This window comes from Leptidea sinapis, chromosome 26 (genome assembly GCF_905404315.1).
Source record: "Leptidea sinapis chromosome 26, ilLepSina1.1, whole genome shotgun sequence".
NCBI lineage: Eukaryota > Metazoa > Arthropoda > Insecta > Lepidoptera > Pieridae > Leptidea > Leptidea sinapis.
The window spans coordinates 719660-739151 of record NC_066290.1 but is presented as its reverse complement, the minus strand read 5'-3'; the positions used below and the strand labels follow the sequence as shown (position 1 = coordinate 739151).

Sequence of the window (19492 nt, the reverse complement as noted above, 5' to 3'; positions counted from 1 at the left end):
TTTCTCCCGGCACTGGTCGACGATTTCCCGAGAGAGACCTGCATGGCCTGTGTATACGGCATCACCAGTGCTGTCATCTGCATAGCAATGTATGTTGGAGGTGTCCAACATATCATTGATATGCAGAAGAAACAGCGTAGGAGATAGCACACAGCCTTGGGGCACTCCAGCATTCACGGGCTTCCGGCTCGAGCAATATACTTCGACAACGACCTGTATGCTACGCCCAGTGAGGAAGCTGGAGGTCCACTTGTACAAGCTCTCGGGAAGCCCAAATGATGGAAGTTTTGAGAGGAGCGCCTTGTGCCATACACGATCAAAGACCTTCGCTATATGCAGGCTAACTGCCAGGCCTTCCCCCTTGCTTTCACCGCCGCCCATCTATGTCTTAGGTATACCAGAAGATCACCTGCCGACCGACCATGGCGAAAGTCGTACTGTCGGTCGTTGATCAACTGATGACCCTCTAGGTATACCAAGACCTGGCGGTTGATTATGCTATCCATGATTTTGGAGAGCAGGGAGGTAATAGCAGTTGGCCTGTAGTTTGCTGGATCCGAACTGTCTCCTTTTTTTTTGGATCGGATAGACAAGGGCTGACTTCCATGAGTCAGGGACTACGCCTTTTGAATAAGAGTGCCACCGGCGTCAACTCAGGGGCACACGTTCTAAGCACGATTGGAGAAATGCCATCCGGCCCACTCGACTTCCTGACGTCCAACGAAAACAGAGCTCGCCTAACAGTTTTCTGTCTGAACTGTACTTCAGGCATAGAGTTCTGACACCGCGGGATGGTCGGCGGTGTTTTTCCGCTATCGTCAAGAGTCGAGTTGGAGGCAAAAGGAGCGCACAGGAGATCGGCTTTCTCTTTTGCCGTATGGGCCAGGGTGTCATTCGATCATGTGCAACGGTGTCAGGGATTAACATTGTAGTTACATTGAGTTTTGCTCAAAGTACCAACACACTACTGTCATACTTAAAACATGTCGCATTTCACAATGCCATCATTAATATTAATAAAAAAGAAATTAAGATATGATAATATAAAATGTAAATAATTTAATAATTCATTGAGTACCTTTGTATAATGTCAACAAATTTACTGTTACCTTTGTTAAACGTTAGCTAGACCCCTCACAGGGTTTATATTACTGTTGCCGTAGATAATAAAACAACATGGCAAATTTTTAGATATTTTAAATGACCTCTAACATACATTGTGTCGTTACTAGTTCCATGTCACGGGATCCTTCCTGTTGTAGTACGACCGATCATTGAATATACTAATTTATTGATAAAACAGGTGCATCGTACAAATACGACCTAATGATTTATCACCATTAATCGTTCATGGTATTGATATCTATTAAATAAAATTATATTATTCAAGTGTAGTTGTGAGCGATTGCAAGTTATATGAACTATCACTTATAGAAGTTCAGACTGAGGTAGAAGGGATACTGCTACAGTTATTTAATATGAATAAATAATAATAGTCCGTTACTATTTTATTATAAATCTTTCTTTATTAAGGCTGTGTCCAGAAACCTTACCTTACCTCAGTTACCTCTCTATGTTCTCTGTGTGTTCTAATGTAATAAAAACAACGGCGTTAGTACCATCAATTCTAAAAAGTACGCCTCAGACCTGAGAAGAACGGTAGCAAGATTTCAGCGGGCTTCTTTTTTAAATAAAATATCACAACAAAATAATCTAATATATAAAATTCTCATGTCGCGGTGTTTGTAGTTAAACTTCTTCGAAACGGCTTGACCGATTCTCATGAAATTTTGAGTGCATATTGGGTAGGTCTGAGAATCGGAAAACATCTATTTTTCATCCCCCAAAACGTTAAGGGTGGTCCACGCCAATTTTTTTTAATTTTTTTTTTTTTAAATTTGTTTGATTATGAGTCAACATTAAAAAATACATACAACTTCAAATTTTCACCCATCTATGATCAACAGTTACTTTTCGCGATTTTAATATCGGCAATACAACGTTTGCTGGGTCAGCTAGTATTAAATAATAAAATGTATTTATAATATTATGCAATAAAATTAACTTATTAGAGCGTGAGGGCGGTCGCTCCATTCCCAATCTGTGGTATCATTAAGAAACTCATGTCACAGTAAACTTTATCACATGAACGTTTTTTAACGATTCCTTTGAAATTATAACAAAAGATTTGACGGAGTAGTAGACATAACAAGTTTGTGTATTGTATATTATTCCTTGTTGCCAAAATATAATATTTACTGTTATATTATAAGAAGATATTAATTACTGAAAATTTTAAAAATTCGGGTTTCCTAAAGCGCTCCCATTGTAACGAACTGATACGTAACGTGGCGCAGTACTGCAATCATGTGGAGGACAACGCCGGAACAAACAAAATGAACAGAGTGTGGCTCACTTAAGAATAACTGAAAATAGTATTTTAAAAGTAAGTCAGATAACGAGTCAAGCCATTTGCGAGGCGGGTCACGTTCGGGTGGCTCGGCTTGAGTCGTCACTCGTCACGAATTCCTCGCATTGCGTGCTTCGTGCGAGCGGGCGCCCACAATATTTGCCGGAGCCCGCGCCGCATATCAACATGCCGCATTCCTGCTTTATTGAGCGCTCCTTAGAACAATAAGGGAATTTAATGTTCTGTTCCTTATTCGATTTTGCTCTCCGATATTAAATTAAATTCATTTATGTGTGTGTGTCACACGCATTTAAATTGAATCATGTATGTGATGCTATTTCTTGTGCAATGTTCACTTTCAGTTTCTTTGTTCCTTGGCAGGCAAATTTACCAAGCATCTCGGAAACATTAAATTAATTTTAAAAACCAATTTTACTATAAAACAACGAACAAGACGTTTACCTATGTCACCGGCGTGATGCAGCGCTGAGATCGAGATCACATGCTGAGCGGCTTGTCTTGTACTTGTCGTCAGCTTGAGTTATAAGATGTTAAGTGTCATTAGTCCGGCAGTCGCAACAGAAATAGTGCTACAACTTTGCAGAAAACCTCTTTCCCCCTTACACTTACTGATAATTAATATTTAGCATGAAAAACATTTAAAAAGATTGTGTCCCACAGAGTCAGAGTTCAATAATAGTAATCAAAAAGATTATACAAAAAAAAAAATTACAAGTAATCACTCACATTTCACTCCTTATTTTAAAGCTACTTGTTGATGAGAATCTGTATGAAACTTAACAACAACTCTTCAAAAACTTATTAATAATATAATACACAATAACTTCTTAATAATTTCCGATTCCTTCCTGAAACACTTTATAATAAGTTATAATAAGTATAGGCCTCATACCTAAGGTTTTATCCCTCAACACATATACAGGGTTATAGGAATAAGTTTTCTAAGATCTAGATAATATCATAAAACTTAATTATAAATTGTTATAATGACATGGGCTATAAGCACTTTGCAATTTCATGCAAAGCCCGAAGCATGGCTTTATGTCTGTGAGACCTCCTGTCCATATATAATATCTACTCATAGCATTATTACAAACTGTGTTTTACCTACATGGTATAAACACTGCTCAAAATCCTATCATAGAATTAATATTTTACAAGATATTCCCAATAACCTTTCATCTACTTTGCAAATTCGTCAAGTTAATGATTTTTTTAAAATTATAAAATTAATGGAAAAGTGAACGAAGAGAAGGGAACCTTACCAGTGGGAGGCTCCTTTGCACAGGATGCCGGCTAGATTATGGGTACCACAACGGCGCCTATTTCTTCCGTAAAACAGTAATGTGTAAGCATTATTATGTTTCAGTCTGAAGGGCAAAATAGCTAGTGAAATTATTGGGCAAATGAGACTGAACATCTTGTCTCAAGGTCACGAGCGCAGTTGTAGTGCCGCTCAGAATTTTTTGGGTTTTCAAGAATTCTGAGCGGGACTGCATTGCAATGGGCATGGCGAATCACTTACCATCAACTCAACGACCTGCTCGTCTCGTCCCTTATTTTCATAAAAAGCGTCTGTCTGTCTGTATCACAATCTGCAACACACCATCACTGAAATTGTGACAGATATTTAATGAATAGAATAGTATTGGTAGCGAGATGATATTGTGGTGACCGCTACGCAATGTAACAACTGTTTCATGGCATGGAACCCGTCGGCTTCATACTGGACATGTCGCGGTGTCTTAATAATTACAGAGCGTAAAATTTTTTGACGCACTACTATAATCAAACACTTTTACGAACCACTTGAAAAGAATATATTATATTCATTAATTTCACTAGAATCACAATAACATACAAGTAACACTAAATGATTTATAACAATTGGACAGTCTGGTGACCAGCAGCCAAAACGTCCGATACTTTCGACTTTCGAAGAAGTGCCCAATAGTCGAGAGCAATTCGTAACAGATATCCTACTACCAATCTTATTAATACGAAACTACCAACTTCATAATAAAGTGGCATTACTAAGATTTTGCATATCTATACTAATATTATAAAGCTGCAGTGTTTGTTTGTTTGTTTGAACGCGCTAATCTCTGGTACTACTGGTCCGATTTGGATGATTCTTTCAGTGTTGGGTAGTCCATTTATCGAGGAAGGCTATAGGCTATGTTTTTTTTTTTCAAAATTAGGGATCCGAAATAAAATTGCTATTTTGTAACACAAGGTGTAAAATCGAAAACCTATTTTTGCGTGCGCTGCAATAACTATTGACAATAGAACAAAATGATGTACGGGCTATAATATAGGCAATATTTTATTACTTATAAAACTATCGCGTGAATTATACTTTATATGGCAAAACAACGTTTGCCGGGTCAGCTAGTGATTATATAATTTTACAATTACTAAAAATATACTAAATATAATAACTAAAACAATATGATATTGACAGGTTACAAATTGTTCTGTTAATGTTGCCATAACTGAATGTTGGTACTAATTGGAATGTGAAATAATCATAACAATACCGTGATTAGATATGGTTCTTCTATAAACAATTTTTGCGGGTAGTTCAAAATTTTTTGTTCGCTGTTTTCTCATTTGATATCTACTATTAATTAGTATTCCGCCACGGAGGTCCACTACGACAAAATTAATTCAGTTTATTTATTTATTATTTTGCGAAGTGACAATGTCGCAACAGAAATCGTATTATGTGAATAAATCAGAATACGAACTGGTGAGAACTACTTTTTTTAACTCTTGTTTGATATTTAAAATATAAAAGTTATGAAACTCAATATAGTTATTTCAACAATTTCCAATACAATCTTTATGACTTATTGAATGAGTCAGCTATTTATAATTAATTATAATACTTTATTTACAAACGTTTAACTTACTTTGAAATGAGGTTGAAATACAACTTAAATAGAACCACGTGTCACGTGTAAGTTGCGAGAATTTTCTAAGTTTATGTATTTATCGGCAAGGTAGAATTACATATATGTGATGGCAGCATCTTCTTTAAATAATATTAATTGATGTTTTAGATAAAGATGCTCAGTTCGAAGTATTTTAAAATTAAGGTTGATTATAGAAGACATATTTGATTACAATTTTGTTCTTACAATCGTTGTTTCAATTATATATTTAATGAATATTAAAGTCAAATAAACAGGTAAATAGTAGTAAAAATTTGTTAGTAAATTATTTTATAATGATATAGTTATGTATAATTAATTATACATTGGGGCTCCATGGTGTTTAGAATTTAAATTAAAATGTTAGTAAAATAATATTTACAAAAGATATACTGCAGTATCAGTAAATAACTATGTTAGTGTCTAATGCAGATGTCAATATATATTTGGTGCTTTGAATGTTTATGACGTCGGGACACCGTGACCCGATATATTTGACTACTTTGAATGACGTTATCTATTTGGTCACTTTCGGTGAATCAATGTATATAGTAACGATGGGTGTTGCCATGTTTTTGAATACTGTACCTAATAATATATCAACAATAACAACGATTTATAAATATGAACTAACTTCCAGCAAGTGAACCTGCAGAACATCGAGCGAGAGCTCCTGTCGCTGCTGCAGAGCTCCGAGCTGTCTGAGTGCTGTGTGTGCTGCAATCTGAAGTGCCGCTGTCCTCGGCCGGACCTGGAGACGCCGCTGGCGAGGACTCGCAGCCAACACATCAAGATTCAATACTTGAGACAATACTACAACAGAACGACCTCGGACGCCAGTGACCACTACAAACTATTCCCAAACAATGATAACAAAACATTACCTGCAACATTTCTGACTGCCTTAAAAGATATGATGCACAGGCAGTCAGAAAATCATCAAGTTTCGTTGTAGTTATATTATTAATAGTGTCATTATGCCCTGAATGGGATTCACGCAGTCGAAATGTAAGTTAAGTAAATAATAGTAATTGTGAACTGTACCTTACTGATTAGGGATAGGTTAAAATGATTTTTCATTCATGAATTGAAATTATTGAAGAATATTTAGAGTCGCGGGTTCGATTCTCAATATTATGCTATCTACGTCTCGGCTGTTTGTGTAATTATCCAAATAGTTTCCAGTGGAAGAACGCATAGGGTAACCTATTCACGTCTTATGTATGATAATACTTTTAATATTTGCTTTTATCCCAGTTATTCCAAATATTTCATATGATATTTCTTTGTACAAATTTAAGCATTTGTTGAGCTGTTTTCTGTATATAATATAATGATAGTCCTCGTCCTAGGCACGAACCCTGGAGGCAGAGCGGCGGGGCCTATATTCCTTATTCATCTTAACTGTATGTTGGTGTTCTAACCATCTTCGTAGTTCGTGGACACTACCGCTCTCTTCGGATCTTTTATGTATGCATGTCCCATCCATAAGTAAGCGCACTGCCTTCGGTCAGGATGTGACAGAGTGTGAAACTTATACTAAGAAATGTCACACAGACATAAGCAAGCAGTTTTATGAGTTTTATCGCAAGTTTTCCTTAAAAATTGTTAAATTTTGTAATAACCCAGCCACAAGACCCTGGGAAGTACACATTTAAGCCAAAAACTATGAAAGTTTCTTAGAGAATGTCTTTTAACTTAGGTTTAAAAGCAAGTTAATATATTGTGTGTGTGTGTGTGTATGTGTGTAGATTTCACTTTCATCCAAATTAGTTGCTAGTCACCGACCCACCAGTAAACTCGCTGAAGAGGCTTAGCGCGTGATTAACGTTATAAGTAAATGTGTACTGTCGGTACTGAAGACGTTCGTTGTTCGTATTATACATACATACATATAATTTTATTACTTCATTGACAAAATCTCACGCACTGTGCGACATCTTAACATCTGGAGAACCAGGTAGTTGTCACATCTACCCGATATCTTACTGTCATCACTTGTGCTGTTGTCATAAGAGTAGTCCCACAGTATGAATCAGCTATTATTTTGTTAAAAATTAATAAGAAAGCTCTGTTTTCATTTGGTCTGCTTTCATGAAATGTTTTGCGAGCAGCAAGCCTCGGGCGGTAGTCGCTTGTCCGATATATTTTATATGTTTTCAACTATTATACAATTCAAACAAAACAAATCTTATAACTAAATGAAGAATACTATGATTACATTAAATTAAAGCTTTCCATGTTGGACAGCTAGGTTGATCCGCTGACTGAAATTGGTATCCAGTTGCGTTAATGAGCTCTGGGCCTTATTTAACAAAATTTCTATAAAAATGTGCTAAAAATATATTACATTAATGGTGTTATTGGTAAATGATCATTTGGATTATCGCGAGAAATACGATTTCGATTGGGTTTTTGACGTTCAATGCGTCATTTAAACTCCCATTTTGAATAAGAATATTTAAATAACAATTTTTCTAATTACGATAATGATAACTGACAAAGTTGAGTAAGTTCATTAGCCCACTGGAAGCGTTACAACGTAGGTACTTATATTTGTACATTACTAATTATTTATATTATTAATTGTCAATTTATTTTAAATTTCCTAGCACCCGTTAATGTATTTTACCAGACATCTTATCTACCAGCTTAGAATGTAATATAAATAAGAAATATATATAGTATATATATATACATGATTTTTGTACATCGCAGTATATAGAGACTAATTGAATCATTTTATATATCTGTTATCTAAACCCGAGCACGCCACTGTACGGCTCAATACAGATAATGTTTTCAAAAGTACTTCGAAGAAGAATCAATCAACGAAAGAAACCGCAGTGAAACCTTATGCTGCCATGACGTCCAGTAGTTTTTGTGTGATTGGACCTCAAATATAAATAATTTTATTTATTTTATATAAATTATAAAAATAGTCAAGTAATAAGAGACTCTAAAGTGATGTTATGTGACACATATCTTATTATTATATATGTTATAAACGGCGGGGCTCGTCGCGTTGGTGTAACGATCAGTTCCGGTGTTAGTAGTGTTATAAACTTATAATGTTGTGTTCTGAATTAACTAGTTTGAACGATAAAATAAATTATAGATATATAATAATAAAACCCAGGAAATATGAATAAACTATCCAAAACATTACCTTTACATGTTCCGTTGAATTTTGTTTGTTAATTTCCCCAAGGATTCCATTTCATTTTTTCATTCAAAAACTAAACAATTTTTCTTTATAATTGCCTAAAAATTTTTAAGGCTCTTCAGACCAAGCTAATAAAACATAAAATTTTACATTATTTTAAATTTACTCCGAACTGACGTGAAAATGTAGGCTTCGTTGAAAAGCTCATAAATAGCGGTAACAATTAAGTAAAGGTTTTGAATTGATAATATCATGCGATTTTTTGGTATTTTTTACAAACTAGTTATATTTCGAACAGTTATTTATATTACGATTATTTTCATTAATTGTTGAAGGTCGTCATTTAAACTCTTTCTTAATTATTATTAAAAAGAAACTGTCTGTTACTTAATTGTTAAGTTTGTACTTATTTATTTTTCATTGAAGAAAATTGCAAAAACTGTAATTGATATAGAAAAAAGAAAGAATTTTAATAACATAAGACTGTAAGACAAACAAAAAGACTTAATAATATGAATTAATAATGTTGTTTAGTAGAAGCTAAAAATGCTATATTAATAAATTGTAAAATACATTTCAGTTTTAAGTCTTATAAGTTAAAACAATCAAAAGCAATTGTTTGGAAATACTTGTATTATGTAAATATATTATTATCAGCAACTATTTATTTCCAGTTTAACGAATTAAATTTGTGACTCCCGAACATTTAGGACAATTTAATTATAAACTATCTCAGAATTCTAAGTAAATTGGTTTTCTTTTTTTATTTAAGAGGAGGAGCAAAGAGCGTACCGGTCATATGAAGAAAAGTGATCACCGCCGCTATAATTATTATATATATAATTATAATTACCACAGGAATTATAAAAAATTCATTTTGAAAAATGTAAGCTATTTTTAAGGTCGTATAGTTTGATTGTACGTGGAAGAACGTTCCTTTAAAACCGTACTGGGGAGGAACGTCACACATCCAGATGGTGGAGATGATAGATTATTCAGGCTTCTTAACTCCAACGTTGTTGTCGCCGCCCCAGGGACCCGTGGACATAATAATTTAATACTGGATAGACATTTGTAACCGTTATTTCATGGATTACATAGAGATTATCAAAGCAAAATCCAAATAGATAATTACTCATTAATCGATCAACTTAATGCTGAACCTAATTTAATTATAAAGTATCTTATCGTGGCAACATCAACTTTAAACTATTTGTGTAAGTATTTATTGTAAGTAGCTGTTGTCCTCTACACTCATCTTAAATATGACAATTTTAAGCTTTTTTGAATAAGCTGTAACAGTTTGACCCGTTTTGATAAAAATATTTATTGAAACGTTATAACAATATCAAATGTTATGAGATGTACAGTTACTAATCAATAAGTATAACCCAAAAAATCGATAGTGTGTATAATATATATCGTATAATGTGGTATGAAATCAAATAACGATACAAGTAAATTTGTAGATTATCTTTCTTAATCAACGCGCCAATTTTAAAGGAACACATGTAAAATACTCACTTCAATACCTCGCTATATTTGCAATAACATGTATAGCTTTTACGGACACCTCAAAGTCTTTTATACGCTTATTACATCATTATGTAATATTTCAATTAGTATTTGAATTATTTTAACTCGATAATAACATAAAATTTTCCTGAATCCGATTACAATGCCTACTTTCGGGACACACTGAAATTAAAATAAAATAATTTTTAACATTCGACACTGCGACCGCAGCGCTTTCTGTCGGATCCAATTGAAAACATTTCAAGATCAACAACAGTTTATAAATCAAAAATTAAATAAATTAACATCTACCAGTGGACTGAAACGTGAATGTAAGAAATTCTCGAATGCACTGGAAAACACAAAACAAAATCATCAAAATCGGTCCTTCCGTTTCTCCGAGTTCTCTAACATGCCTAAAAGGCGCCTATTTCTGTCGTAAAGCAGTAATGTATAAGCATTTCTGTTTTTCGATCTGAATGGCGTTGTTGCCTGTGTAATTACTGGCGCAGTTGTAGTGCCATTCAGAATTTTTGGGGTTTTTCAACAATCCTGAGCGGCACTGCATGGTAATATTCAGGGCATATCAATCAGCTGAACGTCCTGCTCGTCTTGTCCCTTATTTCCATAAAAAAACATACACATGGACAAAATATTTATATATGGACTGAATTGAGAATCTAAACCACTCTCAAATCCACCAGAAGACACCCAAAAAAATTAGTCCAGCCGTTTAGGAGGAATTAAGTGTATTCTGTGCGTGTGTATGTATGTCACTGAACTCATTTTGAGAATAATTAAATTTTATTCAATAAAATAACAGAAGAATTGTATATTATATATATTTAAGCTTCGTAATCAGATTCATAGGATGCGATGGTGAGTTTCATGTTCTATATTTTATTTATCCGTTGCTTATAGTTCCACAAACATGGCGGGAGATGCCTTAATCTCTTTGAAACAAGTAACACAAGAGTTAATAAAACAAGGAAAGTTCTGAGTAAAGATAATGCTGCAAGAAACAGCTGTTTTATTTTATTGCATCCTCCAATGAAATCTTATGAACAAATGAAAGCGGCTTTGTTTGAAACACAAAAGTTTTGTGAATATTTCTCGAACAATGCTGAGCGTGGGTGCCGTACACACTTCCCCCCGGCCTTCGTTGTCTGTACGTCAGACTTCTTCAATCATTCAGAGCAGATCTGTGTTTTATATTGCTTTATGTTTTAACTTTATGTTGTAAAGCATTATCTAATGGTATGTCTTAGCCCATTAAATACCCAATTAATGAGCTCGGCCATCTTATATTGTTTAAATGGAGAGTTTTACAATAAAAGGCCTAAATGAGCAAATCAATCCTTTCAGTGTGAATTGTTAAATAAAATAACGGCAAACGTGGAACAAATTGCTGATTCGAACGAGTAGCCGAATTAGTTCGAATTAGTTACAAGCATGTCCTCGTAGGACATGCTTGTAACTAATTCTAGTAGGTTTCATAACATACATAGTAGCTTTAAAGGAAAATGTATACACTTTTATAATAAAGTCTAGCCACTGTTCAGGCATTATCTGTAAATAAATACAAATGTTTATTAATAAATGTCTCAGTCATAAATCCTACTATTCCAGAGCTGAATATCTAAGTGATCCGAGAACCTGGGACTAAATAATGATTATTTTATAGCAATAGAAATGACAGTACAATATTGTATTGTAAAAAGAGCGCAAAAAAAAGAATGCTGGGTGAGTTTCTTGCGCCGCTTCTTTATCAGAGCGCCATTTGTTTACGAAGCGGTAGTAGTATCTAGTATACTAGAAATGACATCAAAAAGAATTCAAAAGGAATAAATTTTGAGAAAATAAAAGCCTTTTATGCCTTTATGCCACACACTTACGCCAATCATTCGTACTGCGGATGCCAGACAACGATATATTCAACACATCAAGCTATGACAAAAAGAAAATATACGATAAGCAATGAAAATTTATCAGAAAAAGAATTTAGAAAATTTTGAAGTTATATAATATATATATATATATACAGTACATCAACTTTTATACAATTCCATCGAGGTCGCAGCAAAACTGGTCCATGTGTACTTATGACGTTTAGATAAAAATCAAAAGGCGCTGACACGTCCAAATCTCAAAGCAACTAATTATTTACATTAAATCTCATCATGTCGGCACAGCAGTTTGTGATACCTATATGAAATACCACCAGTCTACCAATGATCCATTTTGACATATTTAAAAAGAGAGACATGACCCTTTATATGAAATTTTCACTTTGGAACAGAATAATTTATTAAGTACCTAATTAGGTAAGCAGTGACAAATATATTCACGAATTAAGATTCACTCCTGATATATATCACCACGTTGTATCTAACAGTCGTTACTTCAATGTATTCTCACAATAAGTGCTTCCTACAATCTTTTATAATAAATAATAAGTGATAAATGAAGGCGGCTCCATTGTGACGGTACGGCGCGGTACCTCGCCGCTTGGATCTGACCAATTCATTTGGGAAATCAACGTTTAAACGTTGCTTTTTATTAATGAGACGAAGACGATCAATGGCTATGAATCTGTAGCCTTCAGGGACGCGACGACTGATGATCGAGATTATTGTTGAGTTTATTCTAAATAGCCAGTTTATACGCCGTAACTTTGTGGTCTTAATTTTAAGTCGCTTTCTAGGTCTGTTGCCGTAGTGATAATGAGACTTTAAGCAAAAAAAAGGCTCTAAAGCTTACAAAAAAACTAAATATTATATTAATTTCTTTAAACTAAGACTGGATACGCTCGTTTGTCCGCCGCGCTCGAATTAAAGTGGAGCTTTCGAGAATAGTTATCAAACAACAATAGTTTGTCACGATTATTATAATTGTCAGTTATAATTACTTGTATAACTATAATATACACAACTTATTGGATTATTTCGTAAGTTAAAGTGACAAATATATATACGACGAGCAATGCCAACCATTTTTGTTCGAATTCGAGCGCTGCAAAATCAAAACTTGCTTCACTGTTACATAAAAGAAACGTTGTGTGAATATAAAACGCCTCAATCTACAGCAAATCGGGACCCGAGCTTATTAAAAAAGAGTACAATGAAAACTTAAGACTAAGATGCGCCACAGAAACCTGTGTAGGTTTATGCGTGGTGCAAATGCATCACTTCGCTCACAACTACTGTACTTAAGTACAGTAAAGAAAAAAAGAAGTATTTTTTTTTATACATAAGAAGGTATACTGTTAAATAACAAAAGATGAAATAAATATTATATAGACACATTATCCAAAATTGTCTGTTTATTGGCCTACCCTCTAAGACTTAGGTATATTTTAATTTGAATACCTAAACTACTTATTAACATGCTTGTTGGAAACGTCGCACGTTTTGCCTGTACCACTGATGATTATCAATAACCATGCGCCTGTTGATGTATCAGCTACAATTGTGATAGCAACATCCCGCGTGTACATAACGACGATAACCTCGCAAATTGCAAGATATGACTGAGTCGATATAAAAGTGATGAGAGCCGTGTGGCGCGTGTCCGACGTGTTATTGAGCCAATGTCGGCGTGTTGTCAGCTTTCTTGTGCTTCGTGAGCGTGAGCCACACGCGACACCTGTCTTACGTGTTCAGCTTATTACACTCGAACTATCGCACGCACACATGTATTTTAGGTCAGTATCCCCAGTATATTTTATTCGTAGTATCAAGATTGATATAGACCAAAAATTTAAAAGTAAAAACCAACAAACATAATACAATATCTGATCACCTAAACATTATTCAGCAGGTTACACACGAGAGTTGAATTCTTGCATTGAGATATATTATCAGTACTGTTCTGAAAATTTATTGAATTAGGCGTTACTTTGCGGAAATCCATAATTATACAAATTATTTAAGTTTTCTTTAGTGTTAATTCCGCCAATATTTGTCTTTAAAACAATTCGACACGTGACTTCGTGCACGGTCTCGTGCCAGATTTTGGCGAGACAACACGTCCTGAGGATGCCTCGTGTAGAGGCGAAACACGTGTCGAATTGTTTTAAAGACAAATATTGGCGGAATTAACACTAAAGAAAACTTAAATAATTTGTATAGTACTGTTCTGTGCAATACATTATAAGAACTTATTTATGAAGCAAAATTACAAACTAAAATAAACATACCTTTAACAGCATTTAATTTATTGCCGACCATCTGCTTTGCTACGAACGCCGCCATTTTGACTGCTTGCTTCTACTTGTTATTTCTGCAACAAAACGTGGACGTTTAGAACGTGAAAGCATGAGTTACTTACATGAAAGATAAAGATAACATCAAGTTTTTTATTAAATAATAGAAATAAGAAAGTCCGGGTCAGACGCGCGTTTTCAATAAAATAAATACACACTTATCTCGCTATAGGTTGTATTATAACAAGTGGTTAACAAATTTTTGTGACTGATAATTTACCTACAGGAGTTTCTGATACATAAACAAACGCGATCGTTTTCATCGTTTTTGTAAATAGTTAGCGGGTAGTTACGAGCAGTACCAGTAATAGCTTCAAACGCTTCATATATCCGGATTACTAGATATTTTATATCGGGCTGTATGTATAAAACCACAATGAAGGCCTGTGATGGAAATCATTAAAAATTCTGAAAGTTCTGTCGTTGAAGGACCATTAAAACAGTTTCATACCAAGTTTACGACGATATTGCCCAAAGGCGCCCCGATTGTAAAATATTTGAACTTTTAACTCACCCAGGCGGACCGACAACTTTGTAATATTAAATAGTCTAGTTTAGAATTGGGTGATGCTATTTTATCTTTCTTCATGATATGCTGTAATTAGCAATAATTATAAACCACAACTGTAGATCAAATACCTAGAATTATAGTTTTGAGCCCGACAAGAATGATTCCGGCGCAAATGTTCTGTGACAAGTGCACTACTGCCGTGAAACACAAGTGGGATATTTGTAGTTTCGAATGAGGTAAGCCACACATAAGTCATATTGAAGCCATACTTGGCGCTTGGCTATTCTGTTCCAGTTCGAAGGAAGAGTATTCCGACGTAATTTCTGCCACTTGAGATCATAAGTCAAAGTCAAAGTCAAATAAACTTTTTTTTTATGGTAAAGGAGGACAAATGAGCGTACGGGTCACCTGGTGTTAAGCGATCACCGCTGCCCACATTATCTTGCAACACCAAAGGAATCACAGGAGCGTTGCCGGCCTTTAAGAATGGTGTACGCACTTTTTCGAAGGTACCCATGTTGTATCGTTCCGAAAAAACCGCACAAGGAAGCTCATTCCACAGCTTTGTAGTACGTGGAAGAATGCTCCTTGAAAACCGCACTGTGGAGGACCGCCACACATCCTGATGGTGGGGATGATATCCTAATTTTTGGTGTGTCGTGCGAAGGTAGAAGGTTCTTTGAAGTCAATTTGACTTTGTCCTCCAGATGACCGCGGAATCCGCTCGAGATTTCGAGACCCAGTATTCCTATAGTAGGTGTTGTCGCAGAGCGGTAATACGACAAATGGTTTTTCTTGGACTAAACTTTATTCAATTATGAATTAGGCTTAAACTTAGCGGTTTTGATTTAAAAAATAAAAATATTTAAGTAAATTGACTACTGATCCATCCAATATAATATATGAATCGTTTTGAAATAAGATCAAATATTTCATAAAAAGTAATAAAGAGTAAACTGTATAAATATCGTTTATTATAATCGTTTATTGGATGCATAAACCATTGTGTGATGATGTTAAAACTCTTCGTTAGAATTGGTAGATATTAATATATTGGGACAAACAACATACAAGTACACGGAAAGTATGACACTCCTTTTTGAGCAAAGAAACCTACAAAAGTGCAACAGTTTTAGAATCATAAAATTCTACAAAATATTTAAAATAGATCAGGAAAAAGAAGCTTTTGAAAACAAATATTCATATGAAATTAAGTGGAAATATACAAATGACGTAAATTATAATGACATTAACCTTTTATATCGTAACGCTTGCCAACTTTCGATGTTATACGGGTATAAAATATGAAATGGTTATTTTAAATGGTATTCAATTTATATTGATATTGCTTATGAGATATGAGTAAAAAATACGTTTTAAATGTAACTATTAACATATTATTTACTATTAAACTTTGATAAAACTGTGTATCCTATTTAATATGTACTGATGCTTTCAACTTATGGAAGAAACACAAAAAAAATTCAATAGAATATAGTAGCAGATGAACTCAAACATAGTCTTGCTTAAAGTGCGCCATCTGTGGGGTGGAGCTGTAACTTGCAATGGTCTTCACACTACCCTGTATATACGGGTATCTTACTTTTATTCCAACATAAACTTGGTTCGTAAAATATCGCTAGATGGCGCTGTACACGGAAAACTCAATGGAGTCCAAACAGTAGGTACATTATATTATTATTGATATTTAGCATACGCCCGTAGTATAATACATTTTAAATATTTATTATCTTATAATATTATATTATATTTCAACGTCACAGATTCTTGTACATATTTTTCCACCTATATTTGATTGCATTATCTCGGAATCGGGTTTTCTTTCGAGTTCTCTGTGAAAACACGTTTTTCCAAGTTTTCAAACAGAGTAGTTTTATTATCACCTTAATATTTAATATAATATATTTTCTATTCAGCAATGGCAGATAAACAGAGCTGTCTCAAACGAAGGGCATAATTTTTTGCAGTTTCAGATATAAGGTATGCTGGATTATGAAAATAATAATAAATTACAACATAGCTTTTATTTTCATAATTTATAATATACTAGAAGTAAGGGACACAGTGCCAGTCTTCCATCAGGTCACTTAGCTGGTTATACTTATACTTATTTAACAGTCATAATTGAACGCAAGCGGTTGACATCAAAGTGTTCAAATACAACAAAAAGCAGCTCGAATCATCTCCGATCGGATTTACTCTGTAGCGTTGCGTAGAGATATGGGTTCTCTCTGCATTTTCAACCGCATTTATGACGGAGAGTGCTCAGAGGAGTTGCATAGGTTGACACCAGCATCTGAATACCACCACCGGGCATTACGTTAATACGCGAAATTCCACCCGGAATCATGTTCTACAACCGTGCGTTTTGTGAGAATCTTTTTGCTTTGCAGAACCACTATGTGAAATTATTATGTTCGTAAGAACTATAATGGTTTTTGTATTATTTCGTAGGTATAAAGCTGATTTAGTTTTAGCAATGTGTAGTGATGATACTCTTGGACACAATTTCATTTGTTGGACACCAGAATATTGCACAAAGGTATAATTACTATGTAAGCAAGTGTACAACGAACTCCAACACAGAGGGTCGGCTATTTACATTTAAATTAGAATTGTACTCGGCGTGAAAATAAAAGAAAACGAACAACCAAATGCAATCACGGACGAATGTTATTAGATGTAGATATCTAGTAGATCTAATGATACTATAATATATGTATTTTTATATAAGCAAAACAAATTCTTTTAAATATTTGTTTTTAGGCACATGTAAAACGTAAAAATTAAATCATTTTGTTTATGTAGCTCAAGGAAATGACACTTATGAATGTGAAATGTTTTCTTTTTTTCATTTACGACCACTTTGGGAAAAGTTGAGTTTTAATGAGAAAAAGTGGCAAGAAACTCATTGTCTCTGTTTTAAATCAACATTTATAGCTTCATTGTTTTACAAATCATTTCTATTATAACATATTATATAAAGTGGTGCTGTAAAAATACTCAAACGTCAAATACTAAATGTCTTACACGAGTAAGTAAGAAAAAGTAAATGTAAATTAATAAGTAAAAACTCAAGAGTTATTGAGTACAGTATGAGATGAATCAATCCACACACAATACTTATAAGTAAAGGAGCGAGCATTTTACTAGCGATTATAAATAGTAACTTTAATTAATAATTAAAATAACACACAATTCTTGACTTGCGTCAAAGATGCTACATAAATAAGTGTTACAAAATGTGTTTTATGTTTTCCAATTCATAATAATATAAACGTACAGTTTATTAGACCCTGTATTAGAACAGCAACACTCTTCTCTTCTCTGGTGTTATATTATATAGGCTGTGATGACCACATACGTCTTCCACATAAAGATGTTTTTTATATAGAAGTGTTGCTGTTAGTTCTGTACCTACAATAATTAAAATAAAAAAATCAGAATTAAACATTGATAAATCATTAATGGTATAAAACTTTCATTCCTGAGCCAATCGTATGATTGAAGAGATTTTTTTTTATTATTTTGGAAGTTCGTGTTATTATGTTTATGTGTATTTTTTTGAATTTTTAAATAAATTATGATATACATACAAAAATGCATACTTCATATATATATATTATATTGTATTCTTGGTGTGCCCCGTGCGCCCCTTGCTGTGGGCCCTGTTAGTCGTACTGTGAACGGTGCTAGGTCCGGTGGCGAGGCCAGACAGCGTGGTGTGTACGGCCAACAGAGTATCCAGGCATTGTGATGTAATGAGTGCAGTGATTTGTTACAAGAAATAGGTCAACAGTCATAGATGGTGTGTTGGTGTAATCCCTGATAGGGTGAACTAGCGGCTATAGCAATAAATCAATCAAATTCTTTTCTTTTTTTAAATTAAAACGTAAATATATAAAAATGGTAGTCGTAAGTTATTACGACTACCATTTTTATATATTACGTCTCGGGTTACCGAGACGTTTAAAGAAGAGAGGTAATTAAAGGCTGTTCGTCCAATAATTAATGCTCTATTTAAATCAGTGTGTTTTGAGAATTTAGTATTTATGTATTTTAACATATAGCAAAAACAAACTTGGTAATTTTGTTGCATATCATATCAACATGTTCTTTTCATTATTAAGTTTAAAAAATTTGTAATGTGGTTTTCTAGCAAGTTTATAACGGGAAAGTTAGGTAATTCTCGAATTTTAGAATGTTATAAGCAAAATCAATGGCAAATTCAAATTTTTATTCAAAATAGGATACCCATTCGAAAAATTATGTCTCAGACCTGAGAAGAATGGACAAAAGAAACACAGCAAGCATCGTTTTAAAAAAATATAGTTACAATTATTTAATAGTCTGTGGGCTTCATACGCTCCATTCCCAATCTGTGGTATAATCAAGAAAATCATTTATAGTAGTATCATGTTATTATTATAGTAACCTTTATAACACACAAATCTTTTATTTTTACATCTTTTGATTTTCGTAATACATTTGTAAGGAATATTTTCTGGGATCTTGTTGTTAAAGCGTAGACATCGAAAAAAATGCTACGTGCGGCGTAGCATAGCGTAGTACGTTCATTGCTGTCTACGATAAACTAGCTACGAGCTACTTGCAATGATTTATTAAAATATGCAAGTTAATAGAACAA

The 19492-nt window shown here is 33.9% G+C and overlaps 1 protein-coding gene across 4 annotated transcripts in view; it reads right to left on the bottom strand.

Annotated features, from left to right (window-relative positions):
- Positions 1–19492, bottom strand: part of LOC126972317 (complexin) — a 207026-nt gene that overhangs the window by 77604 nt on the left and 109930 nt on the right. For all 4 annotated transcript variants that reach the window (XM_050818984.1, XM_050818986.1, XM_050818988.1 and 1 more), the window contains one exon: positions 14247–14329. In XM_050818984.1, the coding sequence (XP_050674941.1) occupies positions 14247–14301 (55 nt within the window). In that variant the 5' untranslated portion in view covers positions 14302–14329. The remainder of the gene's footprint in view (positions 1–14246; positions 14330–19492) is intronic.